This window comes from Pararge aegeria, chromosome 2 (assembly GCF_905163445.1).
Source record: "Pararge aegeria chromosome 2, ilParAegt1.1, whole genome shotgun sequence".
NCBI classification, from domain to species: Eukaryota; Metazoa; Arthropoda; class Insecta; order Lepidoptera; family Nymphalidae; genus Pararge; species Pararge aegeria.
This window is the reverse complement of record NC_053181.1, coordinates 12,923,489-12,946,404: the sequence shown is the minus strand read 5'-3', so window position 1 is coordinate 12,946,404 and position 22,916 is coordinate 12,923,489. Positions and strand designations below refer to the sequence as shown.

General features: G+C 33.5%; 1 protein-coding gene across 1 annotated transcript in view; it reads right to left on the bottom strand.

Annotated features, from left to right (window-relative positions):
• Positions 1 to 22,916, bottom strand: part of LOC120634669 (agrin-like) — a 90,012-nt gene that overhangs the window by 28,154 nt on the left and 38,942 nt on the right. The window contains exons 4-10 of the mRNA XM_039905424.1: positions 22,320 to 22,529; positions 20,228 to 20,440; positions 17,114 to 17,338; positions 14,191 to 14,406; positions 13,266 to 13,487; positions 10,432 to 10,535; positions 7,534 to 7,648 (exon numbers count right to left, since the gene is read on the bottom strand). Coding sequence (XP_039761358.1) covers positions 7,534 to 7,648; positions 10,432 to 10,535; positions 13,266 to 13,487; positions 14,191 to 14,406; positions 17,114 to 17,338; positions 20,228 to 20,440; positions 22,320 to 22,529 — 1,305 coding nt within the window. The remainder of the gene's footprint in view (positions 1 to 7,533; positions 7,649 to 10,431; positions 10,536 to 13,265; positions 13,488 to 14,190; positions 14,407 to 17,113; positions 17,339 to 20,227; positions 20,441 to 22,319; positions 22,530 to 22,916) is intronic.

Sequence of the window (22,916 nt, the reverse complement as noted above, 5' to 3'; positions counted from 1 at the left end):
AGTCTCACCCCCCACACCCACGGTATTATTAGGTCGAACTTTAATAAAACAATTAAAAAAGAATCCTAACACCCTGCCTTTTTTTTGCATGCTTAGCAAGCAAAAAAACACACATACGAATTCATTACTATCAATAGAGAAATTTTGGCTGGATGGATGTTAGCTAGTTTTAGTCATTATAAGTGAAACATCATGAAATTTTATAATAGATACTTATCAAAAGGTCCAGAAGCTGTAAGCAACATTCGTTTTTTGCGCGAGCGTTTGCCACGTAAGCAAATTAATTCGCTAACCCAAACATTTTTTTGTGAGCACAACTTCAGGAATTTGCTTCTAAGTAAGTACATCGAACTGTGTTATTTGCGAATACCACTTACTTGCTTGATAAAAGCAAGCGCAACAAATGCTCTCAAACGATTGTTTGCAAAACGAATGCTCGCGTTTAGTATTAAACATTAATGTACTTTTGTGATTTCGTTTTGATTCTTTAGTTTTGTCAATGTTCTAGTTAAATATACGATGGTTCAATAATAATAATGTTATGTAGTTAATAAATACATTATATTATAAATGTAAAAATTAGGAAAGACCATAAACTGAATAACAAACAATACTTTCTATGCAAAATGTTTTACTCCGCCGTATACCAAAACTCTACGCGAATAAAGTCACGAGCGGAAATTTTAAATGCTCTACAAAAATCTAAAATGTCAAACATAATATTTCAGCTAGGCACCTCAAAAATAACGTTTCAATATAGAACACTATCCTCACAAGCAAATCTAAATAAGCTGTTATATATGAGAACTGCAAAGCAAATAATAAAAGTAATTAGTGTAGTACGATATTACTGTATGTTTTCAGACATTTATCCGCTGATGCAGGTTATTTATAGGCCATTAAGCGACTACGGAGCACGCTTGCTTAACTGTACTGGAATCTTATACGAAATAAACAGTTGTAATACAATTTTCAATTAAAATAAATCGCATCCCTGCATAGAAAAAATAATTATACTTTTACCTCGAAAATGGTTATAATAAAGATCGAAAGAAAGATAACAAGAAAAATTACACAAAAATCACGTTAATATTTTTGTTATACATGCTTTACAAATAAAATAATAGTAGAGGAATCACTCAGCAGTATAAGATTCAATCACTTATATCAATCTACATAAAGAAAATTTCTAAGCATATTAAGTCGTGTAATAAAATGGTAAAATATTATGTTTCATATTAAATGTAAGTTCTACGAAACGCTACGCCTTGCTACGAGTAGGTAAACTGTGCTACAGATTAAAACGTTCGAGCGTTACTGCGTATTGACTAAATATGATAAAATCTGTAGCTACCTCATTTGATTTCTATATTTCAGAGCTCGAAAAGTAAATATTACCGAAAGGGATACAACATACCGAAATTTAACACTAAACACCCACGTCAAATTTTATGTGAATCTCTTTGTTCACATTGCAAATTAATATGTGATCAAGTGTATGTTTTTAGCCGTTCAATAAATTATGGCTCTTATTAAAGTAACTTAAAGTGTTTACTTGAAGGCTAATTTGATACTTTGTACCTCTTACGTCATCTGTCCTCAATCAGGGATTACTACAATATGTCAATAGTCTTTTGTCTCAGACATTTTAGTAAACCACTAACGAAAATTTTATGTTTGGTTTTGGATATTATTGTAATATTCGAAGCTAGAGCGCACCCATTTGACTGACCACAAGACGAGTATATCGGACTTATCCAGCCATTGAAAAAAAAATCAAGCTGTGCTTTCCGGTCCGTGCAGGTTTCCTCACGATGTTTTCTTTCAGCTTTCAAGCAAGTGATATTTTACTTACCTAATTATTTTACATGTCAAAGGTTACATGTGTGACAATGATGACATTTTTAGTAGTTCTTTGACCTCATTCAAAAAACATGTCAAACATTTACTTACATAACTTAAATTAATTTATTTTCCGTTTTAATTTTATATCATCACTATTCTTTGCATAGTATTTATTGCAGGTGTTAAGTTTTAAATTTTGCTTTATTTGATTAGCTTTTAGATTATCTTAATTAAGCATGCTGTGGTCATTTCTAGAAGGTTTTAATATCCTGTATTTCTCTTTTATTTATGTTATTCTTATGATAACGTCATTAGTTGTTACCAGTTTAATGATCCAATAAAAAAAAAAAAAAATGGTATAATTAAATCGTTATTCTGTGGTCCATTTGATTTCTTTAGTGATTCGTAGTCAGATTGGCATTTTGACATTGATTTATTTGAAATTATGTGATAGAGCAAAGATCTTGGGCAGAGACTACTGAAAAATATGTCGATTGTAACTCAGTTAACTAGAAATTGTAGCTCAAAAATATATTACTTAGCGTTTTCATCACGGTATATTATTACTCACACAACAAAAATCTTATTGATGATTTTTGTGTTTTACTTTATTCAGTATTTTTAGTTAGTTTGTCTCGTTATCTTGATACAAAATATTCTAATGAATAAAAATATGATACCATAGTACCTATGGCAAAAGCTTATAGTTCTTGAGTACAGTAAAAAATCTAACACACTGGTTGCTAGCTAAAATTGCACATGGAATAGCTAAATACGCAAACCATTTCACTAGGATTTGCACAACTTCGTGCTCGAATGCAATGTAATCACACAATAACGTAAGGTGAATCCAATTGTTTCTGTGGAATTATTCCGAGTGCTCATAATTTGTTCCCAGCATTGTGAACTAACAGAAATTTTAATGTCTCTATAATTTGAGCTGCAGATTTCAAAACAGAATTATTTTTGCTTACGAAAATATAATACGAAAGTTAATCCTTTAGTGAGTTACATTTTTGTTCCATAAAATGTAATGCGTTTTGGCGATTATTAAGGTTTCACAGAAGAGAAAAGATAAACAACAAAACATTCCTTAATTAAACTAATATTTATGCGAATGGTTGCACATACATTTTTAAACAAAACTAAATTGGCAGGTCTAGTAAATAGTAGTACAAGTAGTGCTCTATTTTTCACAATATTTGTAATGAAAAAGGATTTGTTGACATGTCAATTTAGTTTATTTACAGATTTAGTTATTAGTAATATATTTTATTTACTAATAATATTGTGATAATCCTTAAAGTGCAGGTATGATACAACTGGAGTTTTGCGTTTTTTCTGTCTGGATGGAGTTAAATTATTACTGCCATACAACAGGTTAGCCTACCCTAAACTGCATTATCTCTTACCATCGAGTGAGATTACCTTTAAGGGTTTTCTTGTAGTGGAACAAAAAAATAACTGAAAATAAATGTCAACGTACTATTTAAAAAATACTATGTGACTTATCTGAACGTGCTGTCACCTTTTCTAATAAATCAACTGTAAATCAATGACATTAACCAAGCACACATATTTAACAATGTATCTATGGGATTGGACATTGGACATATTTTGCATATTGCTAGAGTGTGTAATCTTAAACGATATTTTAATTTTAATGAGTCGTCCTAAAAATTGTATGAGACATAATAGCGTAGGGTCCAGTTTCCGAAACATAAGCTATCAAAGTTGTACTAAAATTAAACAATTCTAGATTCAGATTAAAACCCATAGAGAAAAAACGTACCTTAAAAAAATTAAAAGTACGTTGATCCAGGCTTTGATCACTATACAGCATTCAAAGCTAATTCATTCGTTAATTTTATGTTTTAGTGTATATTTAATAAATAAAACAGAAAGTCATTGATTTCTTAGAAAACTGCCTTTTAGGAATATATTTTTCTATGTCATTTTGCCAGCTATTTGCTTGCTACCTGGTAGTATCGTTTCACTTTGAAATATTCACCGTACCACCAGAGGGATGGGCTGTGGTAGATCAACAGTATACAGATTCCATGCGAGTCTACAATTAAAAAAAATATATAATGGCTGATAGGCAGGCTCCGTACTAAAATATTCTCATAAAACTTATGCTAAGTTTAAAAATATAAGTAAAGCTTTAAATTGTGACGAGGTGACGTCGCAACTATATAAATTTTTAAATTTGCTCTAATCTGGTCAGGTGGTTTAATGAGTTTAAAAAACACTGCCGTACAAGGCCCAATCCGAGGACGTTCGTAAAGAAGGCAGGAAATTTTCAATTATATCTCGTAGGACAAATTTGTCTTTCAATCACTACTCAACTCACAACAACATTTTGTCTTTACCTCATTTCATTTTCCGTTAACCTATGATTTTAAGGTCGACTTTTTTTAGCTAAACATGCTTCAAGTATAAAATAAAGTCGTAGCTTATTCATACTATATACTATTGGTTTTATTAATTGGTTCTAATTTAATTAAAGAAATGATGAGCTAGACTTTATGTTTAAAATATAATTCATTTATTTCGTATCACTGACTAAATTTGTGCAGGTTTGCTCTAATGTGCATTAGGCATTACTCCTACAATGTCGGCTACGAGCAATCTGTAACATAATAATATGGATTTACTACCGGCCTATTCTGTCGATGGGCAGTGGAGCGTATATTATTAGGTTCAGCATGACATGAGTTGTTAGACTTAGCTAAGCTTAAACACATACACCGATCGCTATGTTATTATATAGCCAGAAATGGGAAATGGAATAGTTTCATTATCTACTTTATATTAAAATTAGATAATGAAACTGGTATTTATTTTTTCGTGTTTCAATATCAAGCCTAGAGTCGCATTAAATAAATGCAAATTGTGCCTACGCGTGGAGAAAGTCACGAAGAGTACTCCTCGTAAGAATTTTAAGAATAACAACTTATATAAGTCTTAGTGTGATTCAAGAATGTTTATAATAGCGTATATAATATGTTATAAGGGGGGGGAGGAAGTATTAGTTCACAGGGTTAGAGGTACATTATTTACTGTCTCTGAGACTTATTTGTGAAACCGAAACGCTAATAGTTTATGAGTAAACATAGTTATATGCCATATTTTGCCATAGTTGGTACTATGGGCGCATCGGTATTTTATCATCAATAGGTTTGTCATAAACAAATACTTAGAATGTTTTGAATTAGTTTGTATGAAAAAATAGATATAAAATAAATAAATATACTACGACACTACACACATCGCCATATAACCCGTAAAAAAGCGTAGCTTGTGTTATGCGTACTATGATGACTGATGAATAGTCAAAGTCAAAGTCAAAGTCAAAAATATCTTTATTCAAGTGGCCACAGGTGGCACTTTTGATGCGTACATAAGAACCACACGGTAGTGAGATGATGGCGATAACCACATTCGTAAACTTAAAACTAAAGCTACGAGGGTTCCAAACGCGTCCTGGTCTAAGAAGAAGCCCACAACAAACTTAGCCGAGTGTTTTTTTTTTGTTATCACCATCTCACAATGTCATTTTAAATTATTAGAAGAGCAACCTGGTTAGAGCAATAATTTACACCCAAGCTTTTTTATCGTTTACGTAGTCCTTTATACTATAATAGGACTTTTCTATAAGCTTAAGTTTAATACAAACTTTGAACTTTTTAAGAGACATATCCAACATGACAATTGGTAGTTTATTGTAGAATTGTATGCAATTTCCTTTAAACGAATTATGAATTTTATGTTACCTAGTATATTGCACTGTAAGTTTATTCTTACTTCTAATGTTTAAATTATTGCAGTCACATTTTTTCTTAAATATAGAAATGAACGTACATTAAATTTTCAAATATGTACTGACTATACACTGTCATTATTTTAAAATCTTTAAATTTATCTCTCAATGACTCTCTCGGACCCATTTTGTAGATAGAACGAACAGCCCTCTTCTGCAGCACGAAAATAGTGCTAATATCAGCAGCATTACCCCAAAGTAAAATTCCATATGACATAATGCTGTGAAAGTAACTAAAATATACCAGTCTCGCAGTTTCTACGTCGGTCATATGGCGTATCTTCTTTACCTTATAGGCAGCAGAACTAAGCCTGTTCGATAAATTATTTACATGAGGGCCCCAATGAAGTTTAGAATCTAACGTTATTCCTAGAAAAACTGTCGTATCCTCCGGTTTCAGTTCCTCATTATTAAGTAGTACAGTGGTTTTCACGTGTTTAACATTAGGTAAAGTGAATTTTATACACTTGGTTTTTTTTCCGTTATGAACCAAATTATTAGCTTCAAACCACTGTACCACTTTAGCGAGAGAGTTGTTTACGTCGTCAAAAGCTATAATTAATAATTTTATGAATAATATATATAAACACTTAAAGAATAAAGATAAACACCCAGGCACTGAAAAACATTCATGTTCATCACACAAACATTTTCCAGTTGTGGGAATCACACCCACGGCCTTGGACTCAGAAAGCAGGGACACTGCACTGCCCACTGCACCAATGGGACGTCAATATAAGCATATTGACGGCGGCTTTTGATTTAATATTTTTACAGAGTGATTTCCTTATGAAATATACTATGCATCCTTCAACAGTATTTCTTAATTCGGTTACACGTTGTACATATATCTAATATATATTTAAAAATTATTGCTTATTATAAACTACTTATGTAAATTAGTGTGTAACTGAAAGTATAAGTATTACATCTTTTTACTTGTGCACCGACTTTATATATATGTAACTTGTATTTATATATATGTAATTTGTATTGTATTAGGTTGATGTAGCATTTCCAAAGGTAGAAACGTTTTTATTTTTTACAAAGAGTTCGAACGTCTGTCATTTATTCACTACATCTAGAACTCATTAAAAATTTTACCTCATAAACATCAGAATTATTTTCGGTCAAGGTTACATTAGCTCAATTGAATAGTTTGTGATTTATAATATAGGCTCGTACTAGAAATATGTTACGTTATGATATGAGAGCGAACTAGGCATCGCAAAACATAAGAACCGAGGGCGAAAAATTGGTGTTAACTTATGTGGAAACGAGTGGTCATCTACGCGGGCGCACTTCTAAAACTGATCTTTTTTCTTTTGAGGGAACACATATGATGTCAGTGAAATTGGCTAGCATGTGTACAATTATACACGTTTTTTGGCCATTTTATCGATTCATAAAATTATAATTATTATTTATTTAAAAACTACAGCCCCAAACTCAGCCATTAGCGTCCCACAGCTGGGCGCTGGCCTCCTCCATCGTAGACAGGTAAATGTGGTTAAGCTTTGAATTCCTCTATGTTGCTACATTTCTCCAACGATGGTTGGCAAACTGCTGTTGGTGTTGGTTGGCAAATCAAAGTTGCCATACTAAAATATTGATATATAGTATGTAAATTTAGAATTAATTTATATAATAAATTATTTCACGTTGAGTCGTATTTGCTCTGCAAATGGGATAGGCGTGTGTTGCAAATGTGTTTTCTCCGAAGCTCAAAGCTGGAAAATTTTATTTTCTTGATCCATATTTGTACTAAGAAATTTGTTGACAGAAAAGGCTAATAATCTAAACAACAAAGTTAAAAATGACAATGTTAATTGTAATCATGACTAACAATTGAACCAATCACTCACCGCAATCTCCTTTGTAGGCTAGCCGCAGTTCGCTTTGGTCGCGACACGCTGTCAAATCGAGCTCGCATTGTGACGGATAAGTCTGACCATCCGTACCGCACACCACGTCTGAATCCTGCAGTAAAATGATTTAATTATCCAGTGCCCTAGTTATCTAGATATAAGTATAACTTATTTTATTACGTGGCTAGGACTTTTACAAGTACAATTCACACCGGAAAATTCACAGCATTTTTATTTGGTGTTGCATTTATTGCACAACTGTACTCTATGATAAACCATACTCTATAACTAAGAATATGCCGTTTTTTATTGTGTTACAAACAGAGTCAAGAACGTACAGAACCCTGATTCAGCAATTATGCATATATTGCATGTAGTGCATTGTGCCCAAATACAGTGAAAACGCCCCGCGCACTTGTCACTTGACACCTGCGGAATGAAGCTAACACTTTTCCCATTTTCTCCATTTTATGGTAGATATTTAGAGCATAAGAAATAAAATAATTACTGTCAACTGCTAAATGGAATAGAGTGACTTACCGCCTGTTCGAGAAAGACTACTTAAGTGGAGTTACACACGGTTTCCATATGTTCTTAGTTCTGTGGTGTGGTGTTGTGACTTAACGTTATATCAAAGACACATAGATAAACTTACGCGTGGCGTCAAGAAATTGTGGTAGGTATATAGAAGTATGTAGGTATGTAGGTAAAAGTAGAAATAATGAAAGTATGTGAAACAATAAAATTTATATGTAGCAAAAGAAGACAAAACTTAAATTTACTTAACGTAAATTCTAATTATTTTAATACTAAAGTAAAGTAAGGACAAACAATAAAAAAAAAATTGCATTTTTATTTGATTTAATAAAATATTAAATCAATATGTATTAAATAAATTAATAACATTGATTTACCACAGCCTGTAAGTTATTTATCATATGAATTGTCATATGACTGCTTAAACATTCCAAGATGTACAAGTACGTCCCTTAAAATGAAATGGAACGCCCAAGATATCTGAAGTGAGCCTTAAAAAATAAAATTTTATTATTTTATTTCAGTAGTAGCTGTTTTAAATGTCAATTGTTTAATAAAAATTTCAGTGAACTATTAAAAGAAATTTCAGAGGAGTTGTTCATAGTTCTGAAATTCCAAGATAGTTAAAACAGTGGTGGTTTACAAAATCGTTTCAGTGGAACGTGCTAAGTAGATAAAACTTTAAGAAAAGTAATTCTTCCGCGCCGCGAATTTGCGACGGGTTGTAACTTGTATTTTAACAATCTTCCGTCACGCTAACCGCTGTGCTTGTTCTACTTATCTGGTATAATTCGTTTTCTACTATTTTTTATGAACTTTAATGTGATAGTGATAATTATGTTAAAAAATTTAGAAAGGTCTTTGTTCCAAGATTTTTTAATACTAAGAACTAAAAAGGTTATAATTAATAGTATTTATATGCTTTAGTTGTTTAAGCAGTTTCAATAACAAGAATGATATTGTCTTTTGTATAATTTTCCAATTTAAAATTAATTGTATAAACTTAGCTACTTTAAGTATAAATGCAGGTGTGATAAATCATTTCGTTTAGTATTTTAAGAAAATATAAAGCATTAACAAGTATTCATAAAATTTCTCATTTAAATGAATGAATATACTTTTATTGCACACCACAAAAAGTACATAGAAAAAAAAGAAAAGTATAACAAGATGTGGTTTTCCCCTATTTATGCTGACAGCACTAGGGATAGTAGCATGGCAACCCTCACTCTCGTCCGCCTCAATCACCTTAGCGTCAAGACGCTTTCTTTTCCCTTGCTTATTGCATAACATTAAAATAGCTTGTAGAAGTCATAAGAAGAAAAATATCAATAAACAGTTTATTTGTGTTATTATTCATACACTAAGCTAATCTTGACGTAATTTTGTATGGAGATAGACCCTTGTGGATATTTATAATAAAATATAGAAAAGTTATAAACCTCCCTTAAGAGTTGGGTTATCAAATGCAAGAAAGATTTTTCGATAGCATATTGTTCAACTACGATTTATAGGGATAAATTTTCGGAAGTCATCGGTTTCAGCGGAATTTATAAAAAAAAAAGTAACGCGGGTGAAGTAACGTGGCGGAAATCAATAAAATCGTATTTTACGTACTACATTCAGGCACAGATTAAAATAAATTAGAAAATAAATAACACAAAATACAATCCAACCAACTCGTAGTATCAACAAACTAAGTAAATAAGAAAACCAATTGTACAAATTAACATTATCTATTTGTAAACAAAATAATACCTGAGCATTACAACAAATTTAATTCAGTAACATAAAATACTGTGTAATTGGTATATTTACAGGAATTGCTAACTTGTGTAAAGCGTAAATAACCGCAAAACCAAATTTTTTATGCCTTTTAAACTTAAATATGAAATCAACCATAAGTGCTCTTTATCTGTGATACTAATCTAAACCAGACTAAATTGTGAAGTCTTTAAACTTCTGAAACTTCCAATTCTCTTCTAAACGTCCAGTAGAGTGAATGGCACTTTCAGATCGGAAATATTAGGTTGGAAACAATTACAGTGAAACTCAGAGTGACTTTTATAACTATAAATAAGTAGGCACCCAAAGCCTAACTTTAGATTTATAAAAAGATTGACGAGTTACAGGTTATTCTCGTAAAAACACGTGATGGTATTCGGGATTTACTGAGCGCGTCTGAATAACATAGGAGGGGAAACCTTGCACCTAGTGAAATGTGCATAGAAACAAATCTGACAATTTGAGGGTGACATAAGGAAATTGGAGAGTGAATAAGTTGCAATCCCGAAAAACCCGCTTTGCCTCTCTAACTGTTCTTTATTTACGCAAACAAAAATGATACTTAAAACTTACTTGAACATCAGTGCAATTATGGTTGCAGTGGCAAACTGGGCGGCCGATTTCAGAGTCTACTTCACAGTTTCCTCCACCCGCGCAAATCATATCGGCACATGTTTCTGTATAGGAAAAAAAAGTATTGATGCAAAACAATTTAATAGCTTAAGACTAGAAAACAGGTTAACCTATTTACAGCATTTTTCGTAATATAATAAGTACATATTGCAAATTCGTTTACGCTCACGTAAAGGTGTCCCAATTTTAGGGTTGCTTGTATAATTTTGGTATGAAATTAAATGGTCTGTTTCTTCGCAAATACACGTTTGCACCTACCAAATGAATCCGCTAAGAAAATATTTGTATGTAATTTTTTATTCTTACTCCCAGCATCCTCGTTTAAAATTTATATTTAAAGACCGCGTGTTTAAGCAATTCTCTAGGGGATTAAAGTCAGAGAGCTTAATCTCGATCCGAGGAATACAGTTCCTACTAAATGGTTTTCTAAGTGCGAAATTGAAATTCCCTGAAAGAGATCTCATTAAAATATGAAAGCGATTATAACGAGACAGCGCTGTCCAATATTGATTCAATAACCAATAAGATTCTGTAAAATTAATCCTTTGTATACTTTCATTAATCTGCGTCTCGTTCCATTATTCACTAGAGATGTTTTAATCGACATTTCCAAAGAGGAACAGAAGTTATAAATACATTGTTAATAATTATTATAATAGCTCATTTTATTTACATAATTGGTGAATCTTTAAAACCGTAAAAGTCTTAACCCTTTTTTCGAGTAATGTTATTTTGTTTGTATATAACTATATGAAATGTGTTTATAAAATTTTGCACACTGAGTAATTAATACAAAAAATTTTATATCTGTATTTCATAAAACAGTCCTTAAAAAAGATTAAAATATTTCTTTAGTAGAATATTATATAGAAATTAAGCGGTTTTTTTATAAAGGCTTTTCACGGCAAAGGAATCTTGAGATTCTATTGACAAGTTCATAAAAGAAAAAGACTTTCATCACGGGAAATTGATAGCGATTTTCATAAAGGACGGAATTTTATAATTGATTTCATCTTTACCTTCAAATTCATTACTTTCAGACTTTTGCAGCTGATAGAAACATTCCTTGTGAGTTAAAATGTGAGGAGAACATTATTACAACTTTAATAAAAGCTCTTTTCAAAACTTTCAATAAGAGTATGACAAAAATGTTATGTACCTTGTATGGAAAATATATAATAAAATAGTAACATTATTTATAACCATCATCATCCTTCTAATGTCCCATTGTCTATGCCATAGGAACCTGTTACCAATAGGCTTTCTATATCATAGGAGCATTGACTATCTACATTACCCAACTCGGGGATTTAATAGTAGATTATGAATCAAGTAATGTCACATTGCATTTCGCAGTCGAGGCGGTATTAGGAGCATCAACTATTAGCGAATGTGCTAAGAAAGCCGAGAGTGTAACAAGTAATGTACCGTACGCGTTTCATACAACGATTTTCATCACACTTGCGAGGTAAAGAAAAAGGATAAATTCTTAAATACGTTCTCAGAAAATTACTGACCATTTATTGCTGTTCTTCCCACAGACTTTAAAACGTACAGAACCCTTATTCGGAAATTATTGCATGCAGTGCATTGTGTCCAAAAACAGTAAAAACGCCCGGCGCACATCTCACTTCACACCCGTGAACTTACTAACTAACTCACAAACTTTCCTATTTCCCCATTTTTTGGTAAATGTTCTAAACATGAGAGCTAAAAAACTGTCAACTGCTAAATGGAATGAATGTCTGAACCTGTTCGAGAAACACTACTTAAGTGGATAGGCTTTTTATACTTTAATTTTAGTTGTGTGCATGGGTCCTGTATGTTCTTAATTCTGTGGTTCGTCCACTATATGTAAGTTTCGAAGGCCACTCTCTAGATTTTGGTTGAAACAAGTTAATCACTAGTGCCACGATTTATATTCTCTGCGGAGTAAAATCTACTATTGCTCTACTTTCCAATTTAAGCTAGACATTTTCAATTATTAACAAAAGACCAAAAATCGAAAATATTAACGAGATATTAATAACGGAAAATGGCGCGCGGTTATTTTCTCGCGCGCCAAGGTAAACCGATATACAGCCAGCATCTTTCGTTGCATAAAGGCCTATATTAAAAATATAGTACAGGGAAAATCATCGTATTTAAAACATATTTAAACATGTGAATAATTTGATAAAACTTAACGTTCATTTATCATAATAATTGAGAAGGCAAAAATATTTGATCATTTAACGAAATCCCTTTTTAGGCACATAAAACTTTCTTGGTTGTGAAGTAAAATAATCTGTATTACCCGGCAAAATAAAAAAAAGGCCCATCATACATATAACTTGTAGTCAAGTACAATCTGAACTTCTTCTCCTTCTTTTGCTTTTTTTGGCTTAATCGGGTCGGCTTAATAAAGCCTTGTGCTTTATTTATGATGACTCGATTACGTGACAAGTACGGTAATTTTCAATAAAACACGTGTGTCTAATATCTTGGATTCTGAGTCTTATATCGATGTGATAAGGTCGACGTTACGAGCAAGTGTGACAAAAATTATTATCACTACATCGTCATGATAATAACCGCGCTAGTTTTCTTTTTTCAGCTTTACTAAGGAACCAAGCCCAAGACTTAGATATCCGTATATATCGCATTTAAAATGCTAAATACTTCTTGCATTATTCGTCTTAGTTTTAGTAATATATAGATAATTCCAAATGGTTCGTTCAAAGCTAGAACGTGAAGGTAATAAAAATGTTTTGTACGATGTAATAGGTACTTACGACAAGTTCCGTTATAAAGCACTCGAAGTTCACCGTCCCTAAGGCTTGCTTGGCACGCGTGCATACGCATTTTGCACTCGCTGCCATAGGTGTTGTGGTCGGAAGCACAGACCGGGGCCAGGGTAGAATCGCATACGGGGCATGAGCAATGCGCAGACCCACCGCGTGTTATACACGCGCCGCCCCACGGACAGCTTGCCCGGGCACAAGGATTTTCTACACCTACGGCAATGTATTTATAACTTACATCGGCTACTTAAAAATAAAAGTAAAAATATTAGAGACTTACTTCAGTGTACAAAACACTGCGTTAAACAAATAACTGTAACCATTTTATTACATATATTAAAAGCATACCACCAATGGTTTCTACGCGTCATCGTACCGGAAACCTAAACCGCTTGGCGTCATTGTCGTGATACCAGACCAGAGAGAGTTCAGAAATTATAAATTACCAAATAGCCCTTGCCGAGGATTGAACCCGGGAAATCCCACTTAAAGCCACAGCATTCACTGCTCCGCCAGGGAGTTCCCCTGGTTTCTTGTAGAGGCTCTCCAAGCTAAAACCAAACTAGGGCAACCAACTTCCGACCACGATGGTGTGAATAACGATTAATCACAAGCTATTTGAACAGGAGTCTTGTGATTAGTGGCAAGTTGGCAAATGCAATTAATCGCCATTGCAACCACAGGTTAGAACACTCCGGTTTTGTGTTGCCTTAATGCAAAATATTTTATTTTAATTGAGTGCCACATACCCATATAAAGCAAAAAAAAAATTGATTACGTAAAATCTTCTTTAAATGACACATTGTAAAAATCGATATTCCAAAAAAAAAGCTAAGTAAAGTTGAGATTTACTTAAACTAAAAGTTGGTACTTTTAAAGCCAACTTCTCGAAGTAGGTCATACTAAAACAACGTACCACAAGAGCCCATGTACGAGATCCGTATGTCGCGATTATCCAAACACGCTGTTCGATCTAGTAAACACGGGCTGTCGTACGTGTGGTCGTCCGAGCCACACACCGGCCGGACTACCTCTTCGCAATCTGGACCACATCCACACACGGCCACTCCGCGCGCGTCCAATGTACATCGCTCGCGAACACCACATTTTACCGACTCACAAGGGTGTTGAGCTGTAAAAAATATGACATTAAAATAGCTGTAAAATAAAAAAAATCGCAGCAACCTATCCAAATTCAATAAACGGTGAAGGTTATCGTGAGAAAACCTGCATGCCTAAGAGTTCTCCATTATATTCTCAACGGCGTGTGAATTCCACCAATCTGTAGTAGGATAGCGTGGTAGACTACGGCCTTAAGCCCTTCTCATTCTGAGAGGAGACCGATGCCCTGTACAGGGCCGGTAATTGGTTGATGGTGATGACGATAACTCACATGTTTGAAGTTTCAACTTTTTTATATAATTCTTGAATACATTTTAATCAAAACAAACACTCAGAACTGTTGCGTCTGACACTGAAAACTTACGTTGTCGCCAGACGGCTTTACCTTTAGAAATTTGAGGAAAAATCTATTAAAATATATTACATTACTCAAGTCAAGTCAAGAGCTAGGTTATACTCAATAGAGTATAAAATAGCTGTATTACCTATGCCAGGTAATAAATAACCTGGCATAGGTAATACAGCTATTTTAGGTACCTCGCTATGATCATTAAGAGTCAAACTATAATAAAATTATAGTATCCCTTTCCCCTCATGACCGTTTGCCGTGACGAATAACGTGTTTATTATAAGGATTAATTTATAATGTTTATAAAAACAACATCACAAATAATGCATTATTATAAAACTAATTTTATTAGCATAATAAAGGTTATAGATATTCAACTTTAAAAGATAAACACAATATCTTTATACATTATATCCTATTTGTTATTCATAAGAATATGTTTACCCTATATTACTGTTTAGCTTTAGCAAAATCCTTTCTGTAGTTTTTGCGTGAAAGAGTAACAAACATCCATCCATACAAACTTGCGTTATATAAATATAACTATTTATAATATTAGTAGAATTTGTGTTTGTTTAACAATTTACAACTTTTTTCCCCTTCTATTATGCGTTTATTTCTCTCTCATGTTATAAAAATGCATCTTAACGTGACCTTGCAATTTTTGTCGTATAATCCTTTTTTGAATAAAATTATTAAGTCGCGCGCTATCCGAGAAATTTCGTTTTGATAACTTTATAAAACCATAGCAACATAATATTCAACTGTTAATATTCGAGTTTTGAGTCGTTTTATTCGATTTAGTTGATAAAACTTATATATCTTGATGGATTTCTTGATGGAGTTAAATTCTACTTGAAAAGAAGGTATTGTGATCTATAAGTATAACATTTGTCATTATTACTTTGCAAACTTCAATTATATAATTTGTGCAAATAGAAGGTATTCATTTTATTGATAAAAGGATAGATAAAATGATAACAGCTCTTCGAATATTGAGTTAATAACTCTCGAAAATTGAATTATATCGTAACTGTCACAATTGCTTTTAGGAAAGACTACGCTTCGCCGCTCCTGTTCAATTACTTTCTTTAGAACAAAATGTCTCCTCAACAGGAGCCCCAATAACGGTGCCTCTGTGCGTTTCCGAATAAAGATTTAATTTTAGATTAGGAGACCAGAGATTTAGGTCACTATTTGTTATTCAAAATCGAAGACTTTTAGCATATCGTTTATTTTTATGAAGGTTTCTGTTAAAATTGCTTTAAATCTGCAACTTTATATAGCTTGTAGGTATGGATTATAAAAACTAGCTGTTGCCAACGACCTCGTCGAGTATTATCCCGGGAAGCAGTTTACAAGGGATGTAAGAGATGGAATCCTATCATCCGTCTCAAGGAAAAATTATCCATGTGAAGTTCCTCAAAGATCACAGTTTCACAGTTTAATTTAAATTACAAAAGGTATTTTAAAAAGTGGGAACATATCCTGTATTCATGCAGGATGCAAACATTTGACACGCATTTAAAATATAAGTATCAGTAACGCAATATTCAATAGACCCCATTGATTACAACTTATATTAATAGGATACTAATAAACTGTTTTTTTTTTATTTAGAAGACATCTATTTTAGTTACCCGCCTACGATAACCTGGTGGATGCCATAACGAAATATAACATCACCTGAGAAATTTACTTGCGAATTTGCTCAAGCTAAGCGGTTAACAAATAAAAGAAAGAAACCTATGAGTATATCGAATCGCCTGAGACAAAGTCAGATTTATTTGGTTCTCCAGAAACTAGTCTAGACATAATAAAAATCGATTTACAACTGTCGCTTGTCTGATAAATATTTCAGTTATTTTTTTTCGTTTTATAAAACAAACAAAAAGCTGCGGCTATAATTTTTTTGTGAGATAAATAAAAAGGCATTCGCTGACAAAGCTGTCGTTATAGAACCAAACATGTACAAACGATCAGTGCATATCCTTTGTGCGAGTCATGAAAGTACCTTTTTTTTTTTCAGACTTCATGAATATAAAACAGTACCAGTTAAATATTAAGAACGCTTTCTACCAAGAACATTAATGCATATTACTACTACTTAAAGTGTTTACTTAAGTATTTTTACTCTTTACGTAATTCTATTTGCTATTCTTACTTAGCAATAGGCGCTACGATTTTTCAGATTCTCTTAGATTTACTTACTATAACATAGTGAGATAAGCTATGAAAATAAAGCAACTCTTCCCGCTAACAAAATCACTACGCATTATTGCTTATTGGTTTGGTTATTTAAAATATTTTTTTTATGTATGTATATTGATTTATTATACTAATTACATGTAACTTTTGACTTTCATACCTGAAGCACATTCTCCCCTGTAGGCTATCGAAAGTTGTTGTCTCGTGCGGCAAGACGCTCTACGCAGCGCACATTCACTCTCGTAGTCTTTGAAATCAGAGCCGCATACCGCAGATCCTGATCGAGGTATCAGATCGCAAGGTGGGCCGCATCGGCATACTGGAGCACGTACTTCATTGAGTTGGCAGATCCCACCATCAGCACACTCGTGGTCTGCGCAAGGATCTGCGCAAAAATATAAACTGTTATCCTCTATGTTTTAACATTTTGTACAATTCCGACGAAAGAAGGATTCAATGAAAGAAAGTGGTATAGCGTTAAATCTCCAAATGTTTTCTTTTGGATAATGAACGAATAAATGCTGCATCAAGTAAAGTGTCACAAATACATGACGATAAATGCAAAAGGCTTCTTTGGCTTCTTTGCAATCTTCATCAACATCATAGCCAACTAACTTTGTTCTCTTTACCTATGCTCTAACATAAAGTGTAATATTAACAGTAGTTTCTGCATTTTAATGTTTGAACTAACAAAAAGCCGCAGAACGCAGCAGTCCAATCAGCGCACGGAAGCGATATAAAAACTTTAAAAAATAACTATTTTACTTCGCTTTAAAGTTATCCGCTGCGCCTGTTTAATAGAGAAATTCTCGCGTCAAAAATGTTTTGCCAGTATAAGGTCGCAAGTGGGGCTTTTAATATTTCAAACAGTACATACAGTAGTCTAATCTAGGTTTATAATTTTTTTTGCATATTTAATTTCCGTTTAGTATTTTTATTTCCGTAAAATTATTTTTTTAGCATTGCTGCGTTAATTTATAATTATTTTGTATCAAATATTAAAATGTACGTGTTATAATGGTATATAATCAGAGTACATAAAATGAAAATGTGTTTTTTAAAAGTCTGCTATCTTTAAACATTTTCGAATTATCATTCAACTACTACATTTCTCTCCTCATACTACACGAATTGAGTATTATTTTTTATAATTTCAAAAACGTGAATCTAAAATCCTCCCAAAATTCAATATTCTAAAAAGCTGCGTCTGTTATTAATATTTAAAAATAATTTCGAATGTTTTCCTGTTAAATTATATTTAACCCTTCTGCCACGGTTAAAATCCGCCCTGATGACAACATAGAATTTTAAAAAATCCAATTGATTCTTATATGAAACGAAAAGCAATGTTCAAGATAAACATTTAATACAAGTACGAGTAGGTATAAAAGCGAGCTAGTAAAGTAAACAGTGAAATTCACAAACGATGCTGAAATGTCCCGCACATTTGGTCTTGTACAAATTCAGTCCAGATCGAATGTTCGGGGGAAGTTTTGTGAAAAGGGTTCACAAAACGTGCACAGATAAGAGTGAAGCAGATTAAATTACTCTCTAAGAAAACAATTTCTGGAAGTTGTTTTATTTGTATTATTAAAAGACCTACTTTTGTTGGAAACCTTTTTCTTTCGGATTTTCTCGAAAGTTTATTTTTATCTAACGACAAATGAAAATAAAGGGACACTTTTTAACATACTGTTAAACAACTTTTGCGCGCTCAAAATGTAGTATATTGTATGAAGAATTGCAGTTAATTTTCAATCACGTGTAATAAGCAAGAGCTTCGTAATTGATCTTCTTAATTTTATAAGTCAGAAACAAATTTATAAACTCTCTGTATAGAATCGTTCTTATTATAGCTTTAGGTACTTAAAACCAGTTTTATATCTAGTAAATATGATGATAGTTTGATCTGCTTGTACGTTAAATATGAGAGTTCCTTATTCATAAGATATAATTTCGCACTTAACACTGAAAGAAAATGTTGACCCTTTTGTGTTCTCCGTTTCTTTTATAAGGTAACGACCCCCTCATAACGAGGTCCGTTCATATTCTTAAACTTGGGAAGAAACAATACAAAATAATTTGTTCGTATAATTTTCATTAAGATGAGTTAAAAAATAATTTGTTTTAAAATATTTTCAACTTCAAGTTCAATATTGAGTTCACTTTTTTCTTTCTTGATGTTTGAAAAAAAAACATATTGCTTACCATACCAAACTGCTATGAAATAAAATTAAATTTTACTTTAATATAAATAATTAGGACGGTATAACATTTATGATACGTACATTTGAATATTATCTTGTTACCTATTTGTTTTTTATTGCTATGATTAAATTACTGTTGCATTTTAAATTATGATCGATTTCAAAGGGTTCATTCGTAATATGTTTAATTGTATTAATAGGATGGCATTGTATTGTTCTGTCTTGTATTGTCTACACTATGAAGTGTGTTATGTAAGTGCGCCTTTGCCGAGAATTCCATAAAAACTGACAAAAATCAGTAAGAAATTTATTCGCAGTGCGTGGAATGCGAAAGTTCGTACGCCGAATATGAATCGCAAGACTATAAATCGCGTGGATTTTTTTCGCAGTGCGGGTGGGTACAATTCTTGCTGTGTGTCAGTTTGCAAGTAAACAAACACCCGTTAGCATAAATGTGTTATTTGGTTATTTTATGTGGACAATTAAGCACTTGATAGAATGACGTAACTTCCGCGTTATGTTTGTAAATTGGAAAATATGCACTAAAGTGTAGAATGGAGGTATACGTATATTGCCGGTGCGCCATTCACGATGTGCATCTACGGGATGCCAGTGAGGGTCTTTCTCGGCAGACGCAACCACTTAAGTTTTGTTGTGTGTGAAAGCGTTTTTCAGACCCATTCAAAACGTGGTTTATTAATTCATTGGTCGTGTATTACTTGGTAAAATAAGCCTATAGGCGTAGCAACAGGTAACCCTGAGATGTCCACAAAAATTAAAGGGTTGTAAAAGGTAATTGCTTTTGCTCTTCTAATAATTTAAAATGATATTGTGAGATGGTGATAACAAAAAAAAAAAAAAAAACACCCGGCTAAGTTTGTTGTGGGCTTCTTCTTAGACCAGGACGCGTTTGGAACCCTCGTAGCTTTAGTTTTAAGTTTACGAATGTGGTTATCGCCATCATCTCACTACCGTGTGGTTCTTATGTACGCATCAAAAGTGCCACCTGTGGGCCTACTTGAATAAAGATATTTTTGACTTTGAATTGAATAAAGATTGATACTGACCGCATTTGCCGTGATATTTGATAGTGATGTTTAGCAGATTTTCGCAGGCTTGTTTGTCGAGATGGCACGCAGATGGGTAATCCCGGCCGTCGCTGCCACATACTGGTTTTCGTCTTTGGCAGCTGCGGGGACATCGGCATTCAGCTTGGCCGTAGGTCACAATGCAGCGAGACCCCGTCGGGCATGTAATTCCGGAGCACGGGTCTCCGGCTTCTTTGGACAAGAAATATAAAATGAAACAATCAAAACCCTCAGCCTGTTTGTTTACTTAAGGGTCTAGCTTTAAAATCTAAGCCACTATGCCTCCAATTTACTAACTCCGGGCTGGTTGTGGTTTTTTAACAGGAAATTCCAATACGCAGCCATCTTTGTCCAACTCGGGAATCGAACCCCAGGACCTCGCAATCCGTAGTTAGACATCCTAACCGTTATGCAACCAAATAGTGCAGGCAATGATTTTAATATTAGATACATGCTTACAGCCCCGCTGGTTTATTGGTCTCTTTGGTCTCGTAGAATTTTCTACCAGGGATCACGAGGTCGTTGGTTCGATTTCCGGGTCTGAACAAAAACTAAAAAAAAAATAGGATATTAGCGGTGTCCATCCTACTGTGCAATTTTCGGTCCCATTTAGGAATTCAGGACTAGATCATGAATAATTGAACTTTATGGGAAAAATTAAATACGAAGTCAAGTTATAAAAATGCACCTTATTACATTTTTATCTATTTTACAGACGTTATGTTTAAAACTAAAACACCTCCGACTAAAAAGCGTCATTGTAGTAACTAATGGTAGCACTAACAAAACGCGTTTATTTCAAAAGCTTTCCTGTGTTACATTGTATATTCTTATAGAAAAGCTAAATATAAAACGAAGCATACAAAATGGATGCATAAACTAAACGCCCCGTCGGTGCTCCGGGAGCATTGAATTTTTTGAAAATTCACCCGAGATGTTAAATGAACTAAAACTTCAGTTCAATTTACCTTGGCAAAATACTCGCAATTGCTGTCGCGAGGCGACATATTTTATGAGATGACTTGGGGGTAAAGGGTTGTTCGTGTTGTGTTATTTACCCACCTACGCTAATTTATGTTGAATTTATGCAGGGACGTAATATACCTACTTTTGTAATTTTAACGTGAGGTGTGACTTTTCATTCAGTTAATTTTTGAGAATATGAGTGCAGTAAGCGCTGATTTAAAGGTTTTTACATTAGTTTATCTTTAAAAGATTTTAAACGAAGTGGTTAATCCAAATATTTTTTATGCTGATAAAAGCGGGTAAATTGTTTCGGTCTGTAACAACCAATCATTTTCATGTCAAGCTAATTTGTATAAAAAGAAAAAATCGGGACAGTAGATGTTGTAATATGAGGTGCATCCGGGACATACTGACAGCTCATAGCTTTCGTATTATCTGTCAGTATGTCCCGGATGAATATGATGAAGTACATCACCAAATCGCGAATTAGCGAAAAAGGCGATTTGTTTGTATAAGATATGAGTACAATGCCTCCTTCTCGCTTCTTAGTGTTCTTTTTCTTAAACTAAATATGTCATTCAACATTTCCTTTGAATTTTCATTAAAAAAATATCGAGTTGCTGCCCAATTCAATGTCATGAACACTGATTATTAATCAAATATTATTTTAATTGTATGAATTTATAGTTATCAGAAGTTTGGTTATTTACCCACTTTATAAAATCACTGTAAGATAATGATTTTTGCACGCCTATCTTGAATACGTAGATCACGAATTACGCATAACATCTATTTTATTTGTACTGTACGGGAGCTATGGGTTTGGAGATACGCTCGACCGTAACAATAGGAAGATCTTCCTCCGAGCGGGTGATCGTGCTCGGGGACCGAGGTCCGAACATTCATTTTTGGAAGTTGTATATATAGGCATTCTTCGCAAACACTTCGCTAGCGATGCAGGATTTTTGTAGCGCCATCTAGTTATGCAATGACCGCTACAGTACCATGTTCAAGCAAAATTTAATAAATAAATAAATAGATAAGGAAGCATGGCACCCGGACGCATCCAACACTGTTTAGATAACTAATATATTTGTACTCTTACCACATTCACCCTCATGCTTGACGCGTAAGTTCAGGCGTCGTTCACAAGCCTCCTTACGCAAGTGGCAATGATTTCGGTAAGTTCTTCCTGCTGTAGAGCACACAGGCGCGCTTGAGGATGGGCAGCTAGTAGGACACGCGCAATGGGCACGACCATCGCCAAGTGAGACGCACTCCGCTCCCCAGCGACAAAACGTCTTCTCACAGGCTTCTGAGAAAAATCTTAAACTATTATTCACTCAATCCAGCGGCAATAGAAACTACGAGCAAAACACTGCACTGATGTTATAACCTAAGTTTACAACTTAGGCTATAACATCAGCGCTATGGTCTTATAAGTTTGGGTCCCATGTTTGATCCCTGGAGATTTGAAAATAATATATAACTTATGTATTTTCTCTGGTCTGGTCTTAAGGAAGGCTAGGTACAAAGAATAATGTGCCACCAAGCGATTTAATATTCTAAACCTCTAACATGTGACAATACAGCCAATATGGCTGACTGGTCGTGTGATAAAAAAAAGAGTTAGGAACGATGCCGTTTGAAATGGATCGGCCAACCATATGATATACAACCTCTGTAAGTCATTTCAAGTATT